Consider the following 23,040-nt stretch of genomic DNA (forward strand, 5'->3'; position numbering starts at 1 on the left):
TAGTACACTAGTACACTCACCACTACACTCACCACTACACTCACCACTACACTCACCAACAGCAGCAACAGCAGCAATGGTGAGGAGCTCACCACCACTCACCACTAGTACACTCACCACTACACTCACCACTACACTCACCACTAGTACACTCACCACTACACTCACCACTAGTACACTCACCACTACACTCACCACTAGTACACTCACCACTAGTACACTAGTACACTCACCACTAGTACACTCACCACTAGTACACTAGTACACTCACCACTAGTACACTCACCACTAGTACACTCACCACTACACTCACCACTAGTACACTCACCAGTACACTCACCACTACACTCACCACTAGTACACTAGTACACTCACCACTACACTCACCACTACACTCACCACTAGTACACTAGTACACTCACCACTACACTCACCACTAGTACACTAGTACACTCACCACTACACTCACCACTAGTACACTAGTACACTAGTACACTACTCACCACTAGTACACTAGTACACTCACCACTACACTCACCACTAGTACACTAGTACACTAGTACACTAGTACACTCACCACTACACTCACCAACAGCAGCAGCAACAACAATGGTGAGGAGCTCACCAACACTCACCACTCTCACTAGTACACTAGTACACTCACCACTACACTCACCACTAGTACACTAGTACACTCACTACTACCACTAGTACACTCACCACTCACCACCACTACTACACCACACTCACCACTACACTCACCACTAGTACACTCACTACTACACCACTACACTCACCACCACTCACCACCACTCACCACTACTCACCACTACACCACTACACCCACCACTACTCACTAGTACACCACCACTCACCACCACTACTACACTCACCACTACCACTACACTCACCACAACAGTATGAGTGGGTGAGTGAGTGGGTGAGTGGGTGGGTGAGTGAGTGGGTGAGTGGGTGAGTGGGTGAGTGGGTGGGTGGGTGAGTGAGTGGGTGGGTGAGTGAGTGGGTGGGTGAGTGGGTGGGTGGGTGAGTGGGTGAGTGGGTGGGTGGGTGAGTGGGTGGGTGGGTGAGTGAGTGGGTGGGTGAGTGAGGTGAGTGAGTGGGTGAGTGAGTGGGTGGGTCAGTGAGTGAGTGGGTGAGTGAGTGACTGGGTGGGTGAGTGAGTGGGTGAGTGAGTGAGTGTATTATGCATCGGCAAGGGGACCTCTGTATATATATATCTGTGTGTGTATGTGTGACTGTGTGTATGTGACTGTGTGTGTGTGACTGTGTGTGTATGTATGTGACTGTGTGACTGTGTGTGTGTGTATGTATGTGACTGTGTGTGTGTGACTGTGTCTGTCTGTGTGTATGTGTGACTGTGTCTGTCTGTGTGTATGTGTGACTGTGTGTGTGTGACTGTGTGTATAACTGTGTGACTGTGTGTGTATGTATGTATGTGACTGTGTGTGTGTGACTGTGTCTGTCTGTGTGTATGTGTGACTGTGTGTGTGTGTGTATGTGTGACTGTGTGTATAACTGTGTGTATGTGTGACTGTGTGTCTGTGTGTATGTGTGACTGTGTGTGTGTGTGACTGTGTGTATGTGACTGTGTGTGTATGTATGTGACTGTGTGTATGTATGTATGTGACTGTGTGTGTGTGACTGTGTCTGTCTGTGTGTATGTGTGACTGTGTGTGTGTGACTGTGTGTGTGTGACTGTGTGACTGTGTGTATGTATGTATGTGACTGTGTGTGTGTGACTGTGTCTGTCTGTGTGTGTGTGACTGTGTGTGTGCAGGGTGTGTGTCGCCGTGGCGGCTGAGCTCCACTCCGCCGCCCTCGGCCCTCGACTGCCGCCAGTGCTGCCTCTGCCTCGAGTGCGGAGACCTGCAGCCCGACGTGCGTGCACTGTACACCGCACTGTACACCGCACTGTACACCACACCGCACACCGCACTGTACACCGCACTGTACACCGCACTGTACACAGCATTGTACACAGCTCTGTACACCACACTACACCACACTGTACACAGCACTCATCACTGTACACAGAACTGTACACCGCACGCCGCATTTTGTATCTGTGTGTGTCTGTGTGTGTATCTGTGTGTGTGTGTCTGTGTGTGTCTGTGTGTGTGTATCTGTGTGTGTCTGTGTGTGTGTGTGTGTGTATCTGTGTGTGTCTGTGTGTGTCTGTGTGTGTGTATCTGTGTGTGTGTATCTGTGTGTGTCTGTGTGTGTGTGTGTCTGTGTGTGTCTGTGTGTGTGTGTGTATCTGTGTGTGTGTGTGTGTATCTGTGTGTGTGTGTCTGTGTGTGTGTGTATCTGTGTGTGTGTGTCTGTGTGTGTCTGTGTGACTCTCTGTGTGTGTAAGAGGCAGGCAGGCTGTTGTACGCTGGACAGAACGAGCGGCTGGACGTGAACTGTGCGCTCTGTGTGTGTGTCTGTGTGTGTCTGTGTGTGTCTGTGTGTGTCTGTGTGTGTGTGTGACTACAGGAGGCAGGCAGGCTGTTGTACGCAGGACAGAACGAGTGGCTGCACGTGAACTGTGCTCTCTGTGTGTGTGTGTCTGTGTGTGTGTGACTGTGTGTGTCTGTGTGTCTGTGTGACTGTGTGTGTCTGTGTGTCTGTGTGTGTGTGACTGTGTGTGTCTGTGTGTCTGTGTGTGTGTGACTGTGTGTGTCTGTGTGTGTCTGTGTGTGTGTATCTGTGTGTGTGTGTCTCTGTGTGTGTCTGTGTGTATCTATGTAGGAGGCAGGCAGGCTACTCTACGCAGGACAGAACGAGTGGTTGCACGTGAACTGTGCGCTCTGTGTGTGTCTGTGTGTGTGACTGTGTGTGTGTGTGACTGTGTGTGTGTGTGTGTGTCTCTGTGTGTCTGTGTGTCTGTGTAGGAGGCAGGCAGGCTACTCTACGCAGGACAGAACGAGTGGCTGCACGTGAACTGTGCTCTCTGTGTGTGTGTGTGTCTGTGTGTATCTGTGTGTGTGTCTCTGTGTGTCTGTGTGTGTGACTACAGGAGGCAGGCAGGCTGTTGTATGCGGGACAGAACGAGTGGCTGCACGTGAACTGTGCTCTCTGTGTGTGTGTGTGTATCTGTGTGTGTCTGTGTGTGTGTGTCTGTGTGTGACTGTGTGTGTGACTACAGGAGGCAGGCAGGCTGCTGTACGCAGGACAGAACGAGTGGCTGCACGTGAACTGTGCGCTCTGTGTGTGTCTGTGTGTGTGTGTGTCTGTGTGTGTGTGTGTGACTGTGTGTGTGTGTGTGTGTCTATGTGTGTGTGTAGGAGGCAGGCAGGCTGTTGTACGCAGGACAGAACGAGTGGCTGCACGTGAACTGTGCTCTCTGTGTGTGTGTGTATCTGTGTGTGTCTGTGTGTGTGTGTCTGTGTGTGACTGTGTGTGTGACTACAGGAGGCAGGCAGGCTGCTGTACGCAGGACAGAACGAGTGGCTGCACGTGAACTGTGCTCTCTGTGTGTGTGTGTGTATCTGTGTGTGTCTGTGTGTGTGTGTCTGTGTGTGACTGTGTGTGTGACTACAGGAGGCAGGCAGGCTGTTGTACGCAGGACAGAACGAGTGGCTGCACGTGAACTGTGCACTCTGTGTGTGTGTGTCTCTGTGTGTGTGTGTGTGACTGTGTGTGTGTGTCTATGTGTGTGTGTAGGAGGCAGGCAGGCTGTTGTATGCAGGACAGAACGAGTGGCTGCACGTGAACTGTGCTCTCTGGTCCGCTGAGGTGGTGGAGGAAGCGGGCGGAGCGCTGAGGAACGTCCACGCTGCCATCGCTCGCGGGAAACTCATGGTGACTATACTACATACTACTCTACTACATTACATTATATACTACACTACACACTACACTACACACTACACTACATACTACACTACATTATATACTACACTACTACACTACATTACATTATATACTATACACTACATTACATTATACATTACACTACACACTACACTACACACTACACTACATACTACTACACTACATTACATTATACACTACACTACACACTACACTACATTATATACTACACTACTACACTACATACTACACTACTACTATACATTATACACTACACTGCACACTACACTACATACTATACACTACATTACATTATATACTATACACTACATTACATTATACACTACACTACACACTACACTACATACTGCACTACATTATATACTACACTACTACACTACATAATACACTACTACTATACATTATACACTACACTGCACACTACACTACATACTATACACTACACTATACACTACACTATACACTACTATACACTACACACTACACTACACACTACACTACATACTACACTACATTATATACTACACTACTACACTACATACTACACTACTACTATACATTATACACTACACTGCACACTACACTACATACTATACACTATACACTACACTATACACTACTATACATTATACACTATATACTACACTACATATTACACTATATACTACACTACTCTACACTACACTATACACTACTATACATTATACACTATATACTACACTATACACTACACTATATTATACACTATATACTACACTACATTATACACTACACTACATTATATACTACATTACTACTATACAATACACTATATACTACACTACTACACTACATACAACACTATACTACACTATATACTATACACTACACTACATTATACACTACAAGCTCATGGTGACTATACACTACACTATACACTACACTACATTATACACTACACTATACAATACACTACACTATATACTACACTATACACTACACTATATACTACACTATATACTACACTATACACTACACTATACACTACACTATACACTACACTATACACTACACTAGACACTACACTAGACACTACACTATACACTACACTAGACACTACACTATACACTACACTATACACTACACTATACACTACACTATACACTACACTAGACACTATACACTACACTATACACTACACTATACACTACACTATACACTACACTAGACACTACACTATACACTACACTATACACTACACTATACACTACACTAGACACTACACTAGACACTACACTAGACACTACACTAGACACTACACTATACACTACACTATACACTACACTAGACACTACACTAGACACTACACTATACACTACACTATACACTACACTATACACTACACTATACACTACACTATACACTACACTATACACTACACTAGACACTACACTAGACACTACACTATACACTACACTAGACACTACACTATACACTACACTATACACTACACTATACACTACACTATACACTACACTAGACACTACACTATACACTACACTAGACACTACACTATACACTACACTAGACACTACACTAGACACTACGATCAGTGTGAAAGTCTCTCTAACCACCCCCCCACCCTCCCCCCCCCGTGACCCCCCCCGTGACCCCCCCTGTGACCCCCCGTGACCCCCCGTGACCCCCCCCGTGACCCCCCCGTGACCCCCCCGTGACCCCCCCGTAGCGCTGTGAGCTTTGTCAGAAGCAGGGTGCCACCGTGGGTTGCTTCCTGACGGCGTGTGCCAGCAACTTCCACTACATGTGTGCACGTCGCGCCCAGTGCTGCTTCCAGCAGGACAAGCAGGTGTTCTGTACCCGGCACGCCTCGCTCGTGACCACGCGGGTGAGACACACACACACAGACACACACACAGACACACACACACAGAGACACAGACACACACACAGACACACACACACAGACACACACACAGACACACAGACACACACACAGACACACACACACACACACAGAGACACACACAGACACACAGAGACACACACAGACACACACAGACACACACAGAGGAGACACACACAGGCTGACAGACACACAGAGACACACAGAGACACACACAGACACACACAGACACACACAGACACACAGAGACACACACAGACACACAGAGACACACACAGACACACACAGACACACACAGAGAGACACACACACACAGACACACACACACAGAGACACACACAGACACACAGACACACACACAGACACACACACAGACACACACACACAGACACACACACAGACACACAGACACACACACAGACACACACACACACAGACACACACAGACACACAGACACACACACAGACACACACACAGACACACACACACAGACACACACACAGACACACAGACACACACACAGACACACACACACACACACAGAGACACACACAGACACACAGAGACACACACAGACACACACAGACACACACAGAGAGACACACACAGACACACACAGAGAGACACACACACACAGACACAGACACTACATGTGTGCACGTCGCGCCCAGTGCTGCTTCCAGCAGGACAAGCAGGTGTTCTGTACCCGGCACGCCTCGCTCGTGACCACGCGGGTGAGAGAGACACACACAGACACACAGACACACACACAGAGACACACACAGACACACACACAGACACACACACAGACACACACAGAGAGACACACACAGACACACACACAACGAGACAGACACACACACACACACACACAGACACACACACAGACACACACACAGACACACACACAGACACACAGAGAGACACACAGACACACACACAGACACACACACAGACACACACACAGACACACACACACAGACACAGACACTACATGTGTGCCCGTCGCGCCCAGTGCTGCTTCCAGCAGGACAAGCAGGTGTTCTGTACCCGGCACGCCTCGCTCGTGACCACGCGGGTGAGAGAGACACACACAGACACACAGACACACAGACACACACACAGAGACACAGAGACACACAGAGAGACACACACAAAGACACACACAGAGAGACACACACAGACACACACACAAAGAGACAGACACACAGACACAGACACACACAGAGACACAGAGAGAGACACAGACACACACACAGACACACACACACAGAGACACACACAGACACACACAGACACACACACACACTGCATGTCTTTGTGTGTCTGTGTGTGTCTCTGTGTGTCTCTGTTTGACTCTCTGTGTATCTCTGTATCTCACTGTGTGTCTCTGTGTGCCTCTCTGTCTCACTGTCTCACTGTGTCTGTGTGTGTGTCTCTGTGTCTCACTGTGTGTGTCTCTGTGTCTGTGTGTGTGTGTCTCTGTGTGTGTGTCTCTGTGTGTCTCTGTGTCTCACTGTGTGTCTCTCTCTGTGTGTGTAGACACTGTGTGAGGGAGACTTTGCCGTGTCTCGCCGAGTCTTCGTGCAAGTCGAGGGTTTGGCCCTCAAGAAGAAATTCCTCCACGGCATCAGCCCGGAGTCCGTGCGGATGATCATCGGTATGCACAGACACGCACACATACACGCACAGACACGCACACACACACACACAGACACGCACACACAGATACACGCACAGACACGCACACACACACACACAGACACGCACACACAGACACGCACACACACACACGCACACACAGACACGCAGACACACACGCACACACAGACACGCAGACACACACGCACAGACACGCACACACAGACACGCACACACACACGCACACACACGACCACACAGACACGCACGCGCACACACGCACGCACAGACACGCACACACACGCACGCATTGACACGCACACACAGACACACACAGACTTTCACAGACATGCACGCATGTACACGCGCAGACACACGCCCGTACACACGCACACGCACGTACGTGTGTGTGTCTGTGTGTCTGTTTCTGTGTGTGTTTATGTCTCTGCGTGTGTCTATGTGTCTATGTGTGTGTGTCTACGTGTGTGTCTGTCTGTGTGTGTGTGTGTGTCTGTATCCGGTAAAACAACCTCCTACCTCCTCGTGTTGCCGGACGGGCAACGCTGTCGTGGGCAGTGCTGTGGGGGGGAGGGCCAATTCCAATTGGCCTTTCCCTACATGGCGTCTGTGACCACCAGAGTGGCCAAATGGGGGCTCTGGACGGGTGAGAGGGGCTGGTAACCCCTCCACCTTCAATAAATTACCACTAAACCACGTCTAAAATATCTAATTAATAAGCTTGTGCCGGAGGCCCCGGGGGGACAGGCGTCTATGACGTCTCCTGGCCAAACCCCATTTGGCGGAGCCAGGAGATTGAATCTTCACCCTCGGGGCTCCTCCAGAAACAACAAAAAACCATTGCGGATGGCCACGTGCAATGTTCAACGCTCACTGCGGAGGAGAGGCTGCCACTCCTCTGTCGGGAGCTGGACCGGTACCGCCTGGATCTCTGTGGTATTCAGGAGGTCTGGTGGACCGGCTCTGGCTCCTGCCACCATGAGGGGTGGACAGTCCTCTACTCGGGGCAGAAGACTGACAAACAACAGGGAGTGGCTCTTCTTCTGAACAAAAGAATGAAGGGGGCGTGGGAGCGTGGCGGTGAGGTGTGGGAAGCTGTAAGCCCCAGGCTACTTTGGGCTCGCCTTCCCATCAACCAGAGGCGAGGAGTGGTGGTCGTGGTTACTTATGCCCCCACCGAAGACGAACATCCGTGGAGGGATACAGGCAAAGCCGATGAGTCGGATGCCTTCTATGACCTCCTGTCACAGGCGCTAGCTAAAGTGGCCCCTCGGGACAGAGTCATCTTGTTGGGTGACTTCAATGCCCGAGTTGGTCATGATGCTGGCACCTGGTCTGGAGTGATTGGAAGGCATGGGCCAGATCAGCTCAATAACAACGGTAGGAGGCTGCTAGATTTTTGTGCAGCCCATGGGCTTGTAATTACCAACATGCTCTTCCGGCATCAGCGCATCCACACAACATCATGGATGCATGCCGGGTCCAAGCAAGAACATCTGCTGGACTACATAGTGACGGACCAGCGGATGCGAACCCATGTCCTTGACACCAGGACCTACCGTGGAGCTGATCTGTCCTCTGACCATCGACTAGTCATCTGTAAGATGCGCCTGCCTTTCTTCCACTCCGGTGGTGGGTGTACACCCAGGATCCCATTTTAACCAAAAGTGGCCTGGTCTCAGTTAGCTGATGAAAGTTGCAAGCAAGAATTTCATCATCGCTTGCAGCTGGGGTTGGCATCGTCCCCCACTCCACCTGATGTCGAGGGTAAATGGGCGAGGTTTAGGACTGTGACTCATGCAGCTGCAATGGCTGCTTTGGGTACGCGGTCCAGACCTCCCCAGAGACCCTGGCTGACAGAGGAGGTGTTCAGGCTGGCTGAGAAACAGCGACAGGCCCACTCTCATCGGCTACAGCATCCCACGTCGGAGAATGAGGAGGCTTACCGCAGCCTTCGCTCGGAGGTTCGGAGAGCCGTAAGGCGCTGCAAGGATGGGTGGTGGTCGCGGGTTGCTGAATAGATGGAATCTGCCTCAGTGGCCCGCAATCACAAATCACTATTTAATTCCATCAAAAAAGTAACCTGCAGCGCCACACCTATTACCATCATTAGGGGAAAAAAAACTATGATCCAATCTCTGACCCCCAGTAACAGGTTTGCGAATGGCGGTTGTTGTCTATGTTTGTGTCTGTGTGTGTGCTTGTGTGTGTGTCTGTGTGTGTATGTGTGTGTGTATCTATGTGTGTGTCTGTGTGTGTATCTATGTGTGTGTGTCTGTGTATCTGTGTGTGTGTATCTATGTGTGTGCCTGTGTCTATGTGTGTGTGTGTGTGTATCTGTGTGTGTGTGTCTGTGTGTGTGTGTCTGTGTGTGTGTATCTATGTGTGTGTCTGTGTGTGTGTATCTATGTGTGTGCCTGTGTCTGTGTGTGTGCCTGTGTCTGTGTGTGTCTGTGTGTGTGTCTCTATGTGTGTGTCTGTGTGTGTATATATGTGTGTGTGTGTGTGTCTGTGTATCTATGTGTGTGTGTGTCTCTATGTGTGTGTCTATGTGTGTGTCTGTGTGTGTGTCTATGTGTGTGTGTATCTATGTGTGTGTGTGTCTGTGTGTGTATCTGTCTGCAGGCTCTCTCACTATCGATGCCCTGGGAGTCCTAACAGAGCTGTCCGAGTGCGATGGCTTCCTCTACCCCATTGGATACACGTGAGACACACCACTTAGACACACACATTACATTGACACACACACACAGACAGACACACACATAGACACACACAGACAGACATAGACACACACACACAGACACACACAGACACACACACATTGACACACACAGACATAGACACACATACACACACAGACATACACACACAGACATACACACACATAGACACACACACAGACACACACACACATTGACACACAGACAGACATAGACACACACACACATAGACACATACACACACAGACATACACACACAGACACACACACACATTGACACACACACATTGACACACACACACACACATAGACACACACACAGACATACACACACACACACATAGACACACATACACACATAGACACACACATAGACACACACACACATAGACACTGCTGTTTATGTCGGGGTCTTGAAAAATAATAAAAAATCTTTTTTAAATGAAAAAATACGTACTTATCTAAGATGATGCTAATGCATGTAATTGTCTGTGTGTAGGTGTCGTCGCGTCTACTGGAGCACGGTCCACGCTGGGCGCCGCTGCGTCTACACTTGCCGCATTCTCGAGTTCCGACCCAAACCCGCGGCTCCGGACGTGAACAGCACCCAGTCACACAGCACGGAGACGCACACACGGGGTGAGCGGCACGCACACACAGGCACACACAGGCACAGGCACACACACGCACACACACACAGGCACGCACAAGCACGCACGGGGTGAGCGGCACGCACACACAGGCACACACAGGCACGCACACACGGGGTGAGTGCCACGCACACACAGGCACGCACAGGCACACACACGGGGTGAGCACAGGCACACACACACACACACGGGCACACACACAGGCACACACAGGCACACACACAGGCACACACATGCACGGGGTACACACAGGCACACACAGGCACGCACAGGCACACACAGGCACACACAGGCACACACGGGGTGAGCACAGGCACACACGGGGCTGAGCGCCACGCACACACAGGCACACACAGGCACACACACAGGCACACGCACAGGCACACACAGGCACACACACAGGCACACACACAGGCACACACGGGGCTGAGCGCCACGCACACACAGGCACACACAGGCACACACACAGGCACACACAGGCACACACACAGGCACACACACGCACAGGCACACACGGGGTGAGCACCACGCACGTACAGGCACAGGGGGGGGGGGTGTCCAGTCTTATGTAGTCGTAGTGGGGGTCCACGCGTGGGGGGGGGGCAGCTCTCCCCGTGACCGTCTTGCCCAGCGGGGGTCGGTCTCACGGCTTGGCGAGCGCCAGCGGCACCGGCGGCACCTTGACGACGCCGCAGCAGCCGGGACGGCTTGCGGTGTCCTCCATGCGGCGTGCGCGAGAGGGGGTCGTGGGGCTCCCTCACCGCACGCTCTGACTCCCCCTCCCCTCCCCTCCCCGTGGACCAGACGACGCGGCCGGGACGGTCGAGACGGTGCCGGCGCTGGCGACTTTGGCGGCCGCCGCGGCCGCCAACGTCGGAGAGGCTGGGCCCTCCGCCGAGGCCTGCGGCAAGGCTCCGGCAATCGGCAAGTCCCCGGGGTCTCCTCGCGCCGGCGGCGGCGGCGGTGGTGACGGCGGAGTCGCTGCGGCAAAGGCCGCTGCTGTGGCCTCGTACGAAAACCCTGGTGAGGATACACACACACGGCAGCAAATATACGCTGCACTATACACTACACTACATCATAAAATATTACTACACTACATTATACACTACTACACTACACTATACTACTACTACACTACATTATATACTACTACTACACTACATTATACACTACTACACTATATACTACACTACACTATACACTACTACACTACATTATATACTACTACACTACATCATATACTACTACACTACATTATATACTACTACACTACATTATATGCTACTACACTACATTATATACTACTACACTACATTATATGCTACTACACTACATTATATACTACTACACTACATCATATACTACTACTACACTACATTATACACTACTACACTACATTATATACTACTACACTACACTACTACACTACACACTACTACACTACACACTACTACACTACACTATAGACTACTACACTAAACACTACTACACTACACTATACACTATACTCTTTGGTTATTTCGGTAAAGTCACGTAGGTAGAAAATTAAATAAAACTAAAAATATACAAATCACGACGTTTCGATCGCAACACAAGCGTCCTCAGGCGGAAAAAATCATCCAGCAGTGGAACTGCTGAAGCAGGAATAAACACAGCGAGACAGCCTCTACAGCAACGAGGTTGTTATATATACGTGGTGATGGCCAAGCAGGCGGGGTCTGAGCTGGAAAGGAATTCCATTCCCGCACGCAACCACGTCAGCTGTCTTCTTGGTTCTTTCGGTAAAGTCACCACGTAGAAGGGAAGTAATAAAATAATAAAAATAAAACATAATAAAATAATTCTCACGACGTTTCGGCCACAACGTAAGCAGCCGTCCTCAGGTGGAGAACAAGTCTGTCGGAAAGACAGCATCTGAATGAACACCACCAAGCTTGGCAGCGTTAATATACGCTGTTCTTCACCTGAGGACGGCTGCTTGCGTTGTAGCCGAAACGTCGTGAGAATTATTTTATTATGTTTTATTTTTATTATTGTATTACTTCCCTTCTACGTGACTTTACCGAAAGAACCAAGAAGATGAATCCCTGCAGTCACGGAAGCTTTAAATCGAAAAATCACGTCGGCTGTGTTCATGGGGGAGATTAGGGAGAGAGAAAGATTAGCATGAAATGAGCTTCCGTCGCCACATTAACACAGCTGACGTGCTCGCGTGCGGAGATGGAATTCCTTTCCAGCTCGGACCTCGCCTGCTTGCCCATCACCACGTGTATATGTAGTGCTGAACTCTACACGACAGCTTCTTGCTTTTCTTTGTCACTTTATTCCGCTAACACCGATCAACATTCCTCCTCCGCGCTCTCCGCTCGCTCCGCGTCTCTCACTCTGCCGACTCATATCTACACTCTCTCCGGCACACTCCAGCCGCTCTTTATCGGCTTTTTCGTCACACTCAGCCGCTCTTTATTGGCTTTTTCGTCACACTCAGTCGCTCTTTATCGGCTTTTTCGTCACACTCAGTCGCTCTTTATCGGCTTTTACGTCACACTCAGCCGCTTTTTATTGGCTTTTTCGTCACACTCAGCCGCTTTTTATTGGCTTTTTCGTCACACTCAGCTGCTCTTTATTGGCTTTTTCGTCACACTCAGCCGCTCTTTATTGGCTTTTTCGTCACACTCAGCCGCTCTTTATTGGCTTTTTCGTCACACTCAGCCGCTCTTTATTGGCTTTTTCGTCACACTCAGTCGCTTTTTATTGGCTTTTTCGTCACACTCAGCCGCTCTTTATCGGCTTTTCTGTCACACTCAGACGCTTTTTATCGGCTTTTTCGTCACACTCAGCCGCTCTTGATCGGCTTTTCCGTCACACTCCAGCCGCTTTCTGCTGGCTTCTCCACTGCTACCCTACACTTCTCCACGGCTACCCTACGCTTCTCTACTGCTACCCTACATTTCTCCACTGCTACCCTGTACTTCTCCACTGCTACCCTACACTTCTCCACTGCTACCCTACATTTCTCCACTGCTACCCTACACTTCTCCACTGCTACCCTGTACTTCTCCACTGCTACCCTACACCTCTCCACTGCTACCCTACTCTTCTCCACTGCTACTCTACACTTCTCCACTGCTACCCTACACTTCTCCACTGCTACTCTGTACTTCTCCACTGCTACCCTACTCTTCTCCACTGCTACCCTACACTTCTCTACTGCTACCCTACACTTCTCCACTGCTACCTTACTCTTCTCCACTGCTACTCTACACTTCTCCACTGCTACCCTACACTTCTCCACTGCTACTCTGTACTTCTCCACTGCTACCCTACTCTTCTCCACTGCTACCCTACTCTTCTCCACTGCTACCCTACACTTCTCCACTGCTACCCTACACTTCTCCACTGCTACCCTACACTTCTCCACTGCTACCCTACACTTCTCCACTGCTACCCTACACTGCACCACTGCTACCCTACACTTCTCCACTGCTACCCTACTCTTCTCCACTGCTACCCTACACTTCTCCACTGCTACCCTGTACTTCTCCACTGCTACCCTACTCTTCTCCACTGCTACCCTACTCTTCTCCACTGCTACCCTACTCTTCTCCACTTCTACCCTACACTTCTCCACTGCTACCCTACTCTTCTCCACTGCTACCCTACACTTCTCCACTGCTACCCTGTACTTCTCCACTGCTACCCTACTCTTCTCCACTGCTACCCTACTCTTCTCCACTGCTACCCTACGCTTCTCCACTGCTACCCTGTACTTCTCCACTGCTACCCTACTCTTCTCCACTGCTACCCTACTCTTCTCCACTGCTACCCTACACTTCTCCACTGCTACCCTACTCTTCTCCACTGCTACCCTACGCTTCTCCACTGCTACCCTGTACTTCTCCACTGCTACCCTACACTTCTCCACTGCTACCCTACATTTCTCCACTGCTACCCTACACTTCTCCACTGCTACCCTGTACTTCTCCACTGCTACCCTGTACTTCTCCACTGCTACCCTACTCTTATCCACTGCTACCCTACTCTTCTCCACTGCTACCCTACTCTTCTCCACTGCTACTCTACACTTCTCCACTGCTACTCTACACTTCTCCACTGCTACTCTACACTTCTCCACTGCTACCCTACACTTCTCCACTGCTACTCTGTACTTCTCCACTGCTACCCTACTCTTCTCCACTGCTACCCTACACTTCTCTACTGCTACCCTACACTTCTCCACTGCTACCTTACTCTTCTCCACTGCTACCCTACTCTTCTCCACTGCTACCCTACTCTTCTCCACTGCTACCCTACACTTCTCCACTGCTACCCTACACTTCTCCACTGCTACCCTACACTTCTCCACTGCTACCCTACACTTCTCCACTGCTACCCTACACTTCTCCACTGCTACCCTACACTGCACCACTGCTACCCTACACTTTTCCACTGCTACCTTACACTTCTCCACTGCTACCCTACTCTTCTCCACTGCTACCCTACACTTCTCCACTGCTACCCTACTCTTCTCCACTGCTACCCTACACTTCTCCACTGCTACCCTACACTTCTCCACTGCTACCCTGTACTTCTCCACTGCTACCCTACTCTTCTCCACTGCTACCCTACTCTTCTCCACTGCTACCCTGTACTTCTCCACTGCTACCCTGTACTTCTCCACTGCTACCCTACTCTTCTCCACTGCTACCCTACTCTTCTCCACTGCTACCCTGTACTTCTCCACTGCTACCCTACTCTTCTCCACTGCTACCCTACTCTTCTCCACTGCTACCCTACTCTTCTCCACTGCTACCCTACACTTCTCCACTGCTACCCTACACTTCTCCACTGCTACCCTACTCTTCTCCACTGCTACCCTACACTTCTCCACTGCTACCCTACTCTTCTGCACTGCTACCCTACTCTTCTCCACTGCTACCCTGTACTTCTCCACTGCTACCCTGTACTTTTCCACTGCTACCCTACACTTCTCCACTGCTACCCTACACTTCTCCACTGCTACCCTACTCTTCTCCACTGCTACCCTACTCTTCTCCACTGCTACCCTACACTTCTCCACTGCTACCCTACACTTCTCCACTGCTACCCTACTCTTCTCCACTGCTACCCTGTACTTCTCCACTGCTACCCTGTACTTCTCCACTGCTACCCTACACTTCTCCACTGCTACTCTACACTTCTCCACTGCTACCCTACACTTCTCCACTGCTACCTTACTCTTCTCCACTGCTACCCTACATTTCTCTACTGCTACCCTACACTTCTCCACTGCTACCCTACGCTTCTCCACAGCTACCCTACACTTCTCCACTGCTACCCTACATTTCTCCACTGCTACACTGTACTTCTCCACTGCTACCCTACTCTTCTCCACTGCTACCCTACTCTTCTCCACTGCTACCCTGTACTTCTCCACTGCTACCCTACTCTTCTCCACTGCTACCCTACTCTTCTCCACTGCTACCCTACTCTTCTCCACTTCTACCCTACACTTCTCCACTGCTACCCTACACTTCTCCACTGCTACCCTACTCTTCTCCACTGCTACCCTACTCTTCTCCACTGCTACCCTACTCTTCTCCACTGCTACCCTACACTTCTCCACTGCTACCCTACACTTCTCCACTGCTACCCTACTCTTCTCCACTGCTACCCTACACTTCTCCACTGCTACCCTACACTTCTCCACTGCTACCCTACTCTTCTGCACTGCTACCCTACTCTTCTGCACTGCTACCCTACGCTTCTCCACTGCTACCCTGTACTTCTCCACTGCTACCCTGTACTTTTCCACTGCTACCCTACACTTCTCCACTGCTACCCTACACTTCTCCACTGCTACCCTGTACTTCTCCACTGCTACCCTGTACTTCTCCACTGCTACCCTACTCTTCTCCACTGCTACCCTACTCTTCTCCACTGCTACCCTACTCTTCTCCACTGCTACCCTACGCTTCTCCACTGCTACCCTGTACTTCTCCACTGCTACCCTGTACTTCTCCACTGCTACCCTGTACTTCTCCGCTGCTACCCTACACTTCTCCACTGCTACCTTACACTTCTCCACTGCTACCCTACTCTTCTCCACTGCTACCCTGTACTTCTCCACTGCTACCCTGTACTTCTCCACTGCTACCCTACACTTCTCCACTGCTACCCTACTCTTCTCCACTGCTACTCTGTACTTCTCCACTGCTACCCTACTCTTCTCCACTGCTACCCTACACTTCTCCACTGCTACCTTACTCTTCTCCACTGCTACCCTACATTTCTCTACTGCTACCCTACACTTCTCCACTGCTACCCTACGCTTCTCCACAGCTACCCTACACTTCTCCACAGCTACCCTACTCTTCTCCACTGCTACCCTACACCTCTCCACTGCTACCCTACTCTTCTCCACTGCTACCCTACTCTTCTCCACTGCTACCCTACACTTCTCCACTGCTACCCTACTCTTCTCCACTGCTACCCTACTCTTCTCCACTGCTACCCTACTCTTCTCCACTGCTACCCTGTACTTCTCCACTGCTACCCTACTCTTCTCCACTGCTACCCTACACCTCTCCACCGCTACCCTACGCTTCTCCACTGCTACCCTACTCTTCTCCACCGCTACCCTACACTTCTCCACTGCTACCCTACTCTTCTCCACTGCTACCCTGTACTTCTCCACTGCTACCCTACTCTTCTCCACTGCTACCCTACTCTTCTCCACTGCTACCCTGTACTTCTCCACTGCTACCCTGTACTTCTCCACTGCTACCCTGTACTTCTCCACTGCTACCCTACACTTCTCCACTGCTACCCTACACTTCTCCACTGCTACCCTACTCTTCTCCACTGCTACACTATACACTGCTACACTATACACTACACTATACACTACACTATACACTACACTATACAATACTACATTATACACTACTACACTATACACTACTACACTACTACACTATACACTACACTACACACTACTACATTATACACTACTACACTATACACTACTACACTATACACTACTACACTACACTATACACTACACACTACTACATTATACACTACTACACTACACACTATACACTACAACCCCCCCCCCCCCGCGTGCCTCCCCAGGGAGCCCGCCCCGCCGAGCGTCTCACATCATCATGGTCAGCGACGAGTCGGTCTCCCCGGTGCGACGGCGGATCCCCGCACGCAAACCGCACTACCTCCTGTCGCCGCCGGCGCCGGCACGGCCACCGCGGATCACCGCCATCGCCTCCTCCTCCTCGTCCTCCTCGTCCTCCTCGTCGTCTGCGTCGTCCGGCTCGACTTTGGTGGCTATGCCCGTCGCCCATCACCACCTGCAGCAGCAGCAGCAGGAGAAGCAGCAGCAGCCGCAACAGCAGCAGCTGCAGCAGCCGCAGCAGCAGCAGCTGCAGGAGAAGGGGACGCCACTGGGCAGGAGTCTAACTCAGCAGCCTGAGCTGCACAGGAGCAGCGAGCACTCGCTGCTGCCTTGCGGTGGTGACGGTGTCGGTGGTGGTGGTGTTGGTGCTGTTGGTGTTGTTGGTGTTGTTGGTGGTGGTGTCGGTGTCTCCGTTGACGAGGGGCTGGCCGATTGCCTTGATTTGGTCGGGCTGCTCAACCACGATCATCATCATCAGCAGCAGCTACATCATCATCAGCAGCAGCAGCTACATCAGCAGCAGCATCAGGCAAGGCCTCTGAATGCCCTCTGTGGAAAATCCGAGCCTCCCGCTCCTCATCATCCTCCAACGGGTGACGAGGAGCTGCCCCCCCACCAATCTCCCCCCACCACCACCACCGCCCACCACCAGCAGCACCAGCCGGACTGCGAGCTGTCGGCGCTCGCCCCGTTCAGCTCTCCCGACCTGCAGCTGCTAAGCGTCGTGGCCATGTCCATCGGGGGGGCGGGGGGCGGCGGTGGCGGCGAGGCTCTCGCGCCGCTCCCCGCCGACGTCGGGGAGATGTCGGCGGAGTCGCCGCGGGACCCGGCGGCCACGGCGGGGTCCGTCGTTTCGGCCAGGTACCAGTTTGCGTTGGAGGAGTTGGCGGCGGACAGGGAGGACGACCTGGAGCGGCGCGTCGCCCCCCACCCGGCCGCCCTCCTCGCCCCTCCGCCCGGTCAGCTCCCGTACCGCCCCAGCGGCGGCGGCCTTCCCTCCGGTCGCCACGGCGACGAGGCCTCGGCGGAGGAGGTGTCGGCGGCGTCGGCGCTGGCCGACCCGGAGCTCCACCTCCTGTTGGACGAGATGCTGCAGCAGCAGCTGCTACAGCAGCAGCTGCAGCTACAGCAGCAGCAGCAGCAGCTGCATCAGCTGCAACAGGAGCAGCAGCATGAGCAGCTACAGCAGCAGCAGCTGCTACAGCAACAGCCGCAGCATGAGCAGCTACAGCAGGGTGATGACAACGATGCGGCGCCGGCGGCACTGTCGGCTCCGACTCCTTCCTCGGACGACGACGAGGGCGGTGGCTGCGGTGGCCGCTACTCCGCTTTGCCGCGCCTCGTCTTCTCCGAAGTCGCCGTCACCGCCGGCGATCGTCGCTCGCCGCCGCCGCTACCGGCGGAGGGGGAGACGCGGATCGGCGGGCAGGTCGATGGCGCGGACGACGACGGCGAGGACAACGGCGCTGGCGACGGTGACGGCGAGGCGGCGTCCGCGAGCGGCAGCGGTGCCGGTAGCGCCGGCGCATCGACGACGACGACGCCGGCGCCGGTCGTGGTGTCACTGGCGGCGGTCGCGGCAATGGAGCGACGTGCGGCCGGGACGACGGCCGTCAAGGCCTCCGACGCTCGTGGTGTTGACGGTGACGGTGCCACCGCCACCGCTAATGACGCCGGTAGTTGCGGTGTTGCCGGTGACGCCGCTGTGGCTACTTCTGCCACTACTTCTGCCGCTACTTGTGCGGCTACTTCTGCCACTACTTCTGCGGCTACTTCTGCCACTACTTCTGCGACTACTTCTGCCGCTACTTCTGCGGCTGGCAGTGGCCACGGCGGCGATGCCACCACCACCTCCCTCCACCTGCCGGTCTCCATTGCCCAGCTGCTGCTCACCGACCCCAAACTTCAGTCGAGCTTCGTGGACCTCCGGCGAACCGGGGATGACGCCGCCGCCGCCAGCGGCCGGCAGCTGCGCCGCACCCACAGCCTCGACTGCCGCGCCGGCAGCGCCCGTGGTGGCGGCGGCGGCGGTTCCGGCGTTTCCGGCGTCGTGGGGAGAGCGGAGCCGATTGGTCGCCGTAGTCGGAGCGTTCCGGCTGCGGCGGCGGAGGCGGAGGCAGTTGCCACAGCCGCGGCTGTCGCCGTGGCAACTCGCCACGGCAACCCTTTGCGCGAGGAGGAAGAGGAGGAGAAGGAGGAGGGGCCAGGGGAAAATTCCGTGGCGACCGCGGTTACCGTGGCGACCACGGGGACCGTTTCAACTTCAAGTAATGTGGAAACTTCGGGGACCGTGACGACCGCGGCGGTTACCGTGGCGACTACTGGGACCTCGGTTACCGTGGCGACTACGGGGACCGCGGTTACCGTGGCGACTACGGGGACCGCTGCAATTTCAAGGACTGCGGAAACTCCGGTTACCGCGGTGACCGCGGTTACCGTGGCGACCGCGCCGACACTTGCGGCTCCTTCCACGGCGACGTGGGCCCTCCCGACGGCGGCGTGCGTCGTCCCGTTCACCGCGCCGCCGCCGATCTTCACGCTCTCCTCGCCGGGCCTCACCTGGTCGTTCGCACCACCACCGCCGCCGTTCCCGGCCGCGCTCCCCAACGGCCACGGAGCGCCGGCGGTGACCTCGGCGGTTCCCTCGCCGGCGCCGCCCGACGCTCCGCCCCCGAACCTCCCCCCGCCCCGGGTCTTCCTCGTCTCGGCCGACGGCTCCGGCGCCAGCCTCGTGTCCCCGGCGCCTCCTCCTCCTCTGCCGGCGCCGGCGCCGTCCTCGGCAAGCTGCCGGACGGCGCCGCTCAGCCGGCGTCGCGGCCGACGCCGGCGCAGCTCGCGATGCCGCAGCCGCTGGTGCTGTTCGGCAGCCAGCACCGGCAGTACCACCAGCACCAGCTGCTCGCCGGCGTGGGCGGCGCCGGCGTGGGGGCCGCCGGCAACTCCAACGTCACCATCATCTCTCTGCCTTCGTCCATGATGCACCAGCACCACCAGCAGCAGCACCAGCTGATGATGTCGCCCGAGGCCGCCGCTGGTTTTGACCGCGGCGGCGGTGCCGGCAACTTCATGCTGCGCTTCCTGGCGGTCGGCTCGCCGCTCAACTTCGCGCAGCCGGCGCCGGCGGTCGGTCCGTCGCCGCCGCCACCGCCGCCTCCCGGCACTGCCAAAACCCAGCAGCAGCAGCAACAACAGCAACAACAGCAGCAACTGCAGCAGCAGCAACAACAACAACAGCAGCAACTGCAGCAACTGCAGCAGCAGCAACAACAGCAGCAGCAACTGCAGCAGCAGCTGCGGCAGCAGTTTGCCACGATGCCGGGGCTCTACGGCGTCAGCGCCAGGCCGGCGCTCCCTCCACCGCCGGCGCCGGATCCGTCGCGGAGTTGCTCCGGGTTCGGCGGCAGCGGCGCCACCACAACGACGATGATGAGCGCCACGACCACAACCACCAGCGTCGGCACAGGCGTCACCACCGCAGCAGCAGCAGCAGCAGCAGCAGGATGTGGGCGGCTAGCACCCGGCGGCGGCGGTTGTGGTGGTGGTACCGCCACTACCGCCTCCTCCCTGTGGAACCCGTTTGGCGCGGCGCTGGCAGCTGCCGCCGCCGCCGCCACCACCACCACGACCACCGCCACCACCACCACGAGGCGTCCGAAGCCCAAACAACAACCGCAGCAGCAGCAGCAGCCACCGCCGACGCAGCAGCAGCTGCAGCAGCAGCAGCAGCAGCTGCAGCAGCAGAAGGCGTCAAACGCCAGGGCGCCGATGCCGGCGCCGTCGCCGGTGTCGTCGTTTGCCCCGGCGGGCAAGCTGGCGGAGAGCTGCCAGCTGGGCCTGGAATCGCTCTGCCGAGTCTTCCGCGCCGGCGGCGACTTCCTGCCGTTGCCCTCGAAGCAGCAGCAGCAGCAGCAGCCTCCTGCTGCGGCTCCAGCTGCTGCTGCTGCTGCTGCGGGAGACGCGAGGGGCAAGAAGAGGTGGAGGGACGAGGTCGCTGCTGGCGCCCGCGGAGGTGGCGGTGGCGTTGGTGGCGATGAGTCTGGGGCAGCGGGGACGCAGCACGGGTGAGTGAGGAGATGTGTGTTTGTGTGGCTTGTGTGTGCGTGTTTGTGTGTGTCTGTGTGTGTCTGTGTGTCTGTGTGTGTGTGTGTCTGAGTGTGTGTGTGTCTGAGTGTGTGTGTGTGTGTCTGAGTGTGTGTGTGTGTGTGTCTGTGTGTCTTTGTGTGTCTGAGTGTGTCTGTCTGAGTGTGTATCTGCATGTCTCTGTGTGTGTCTGTGTGTGTGTGTGTGCGTGTCTGTGTGTGTGTGTGTGTGTGTCTGTGTGTGTGTGTGTGTGTCTGTGTGTGTGTCTGTCTGAGTGTGTCTGTGTGTGTGTCTGTCTGAGTGTGTATCTGCATGTCTCTGTGTGTGTGTGTGGTGCCGGACGGGCAATGCTGTCGTGGACAGTGCTGTGGGGGGGAGGGCCAATTCCGATTGGCCTTTCCCTACATGGCATTTGTGACCACCGCAGCGGCTAAACGGGGGCTCTGGACGGGTGCGAGGGGCTGGTAACACCTCCACCTTCAATTCATTACCACTAAACCACGACTTAAATATCTAATTAATAAGCGTGTGCCGGAGGCCCCGGGGAGACAGGCGTCCATGACGTCTCCTGGCCAAACCACAATTGGCGGAGCCAGGAGATTGAATCTTCACCCTCGGGGCTCCTCCAGAAACAACGAAAAGCCACAACGGATGGCCACGTGGAATGTTCGAACGCTCACTGCGGAGGAGAGGCTGCCACTCCTCTGTCGGGAGCTGGACCGGTACCACCTGGATCTCTGTGGCATTCAGGAGGTCCGGTGGACCGGCTCTGGCTCCTGCCACCATGAGGGGTGGACAGTCCTCTACTCGGGGCAGGAGACTGCCAAACAACAGGGAGTGGCTCTTCTTCTGAACAAATTAATGAAGGGGGCGTGGGAGCGTGGCGGTGTGGTGTGGGAAGCTGTAAGCCCCAGGCCACTCTGTCGCTGTGAGTCTTTAGTCTCCTCTCGTGTGTCTGTGTGGTGGTGGTGGTGCTGACGATGTTGACG

At 54.0% G+C, this 23,040-nt stretch overlaps 1 protein-coding gene across 1 annotated transcript in view; it reads left to right on the plus strand.

The window, feature by feature from the left end:
* The window catches only part of LOC133339266 (histone-lysine N-methyltransferase 2B-like), a gene marked incomplete at its 5' end in the record, with an annotated part of 60,485 nt that overhangs the window by 16,722 nt on the left and 20,723 nt on the right, over positions 1-23,040 (plus strand). Inside the window, 12 exons of the mRNA XM_061547404.1 lie at positions 1,799-1,899; positions 3,670-3,807; positions 5,567-5,725; positions 7,287-7,404; positions 10,029-10,107; positions 10,626-10,765; positions 11,581-11,799; positions 17,917-18,119; positions 18,624-19,004; positions 19,152-19,589; positions 19,854-20,201; positions 20,369-22,032. Coding sequence (XP_061403388.1) covers positions 1,799-1,899; positions 3,670-3,807; positions 5,567-5,725; positions 7,287-7,404; positions 10,029-10,107; positions 10,626-10,765; positions 11,581-11,799; positions 17,917-18,119; positions 18,624-19,004; positions 19,152-19,589; positions 19,854-20,201; positions 20,369-22,032 — 3,988 coding nt within the window. The remainder of the gene's footprint in view (positions 1-1,798; positions 1,900-3,669; positions 3,808-5,566; positions 5,726-7,286; positions 7,405-10,028; positions 10,108-10,625; positions 10,766-11,580; positions 11,800-17,916; positions 18,120-18,623; positions 19,005-19,151; positions 19,590-19,853; positions 20,202-20,368; positions 22,033-23,040) is intronic.

This window comes from Lethenteron reissneri, unplaced genomic scaffold (assembly GCF_015708825.2).
Source record: "Lethenteron reissneri isolate LAM-NWPU_2019-01 unplaced genomic scaffold, ASM1570882v1 scaffold_172, whole genome shotgun sequence".
Taxonomy (NCBI): domain Eukaryota; kingdom Metazoa; phylum Chordata; class Hyperoartia; order Petromyzontiformes; family Petromyzontidae; genus Lethenteron; species Lethenteron reissneri.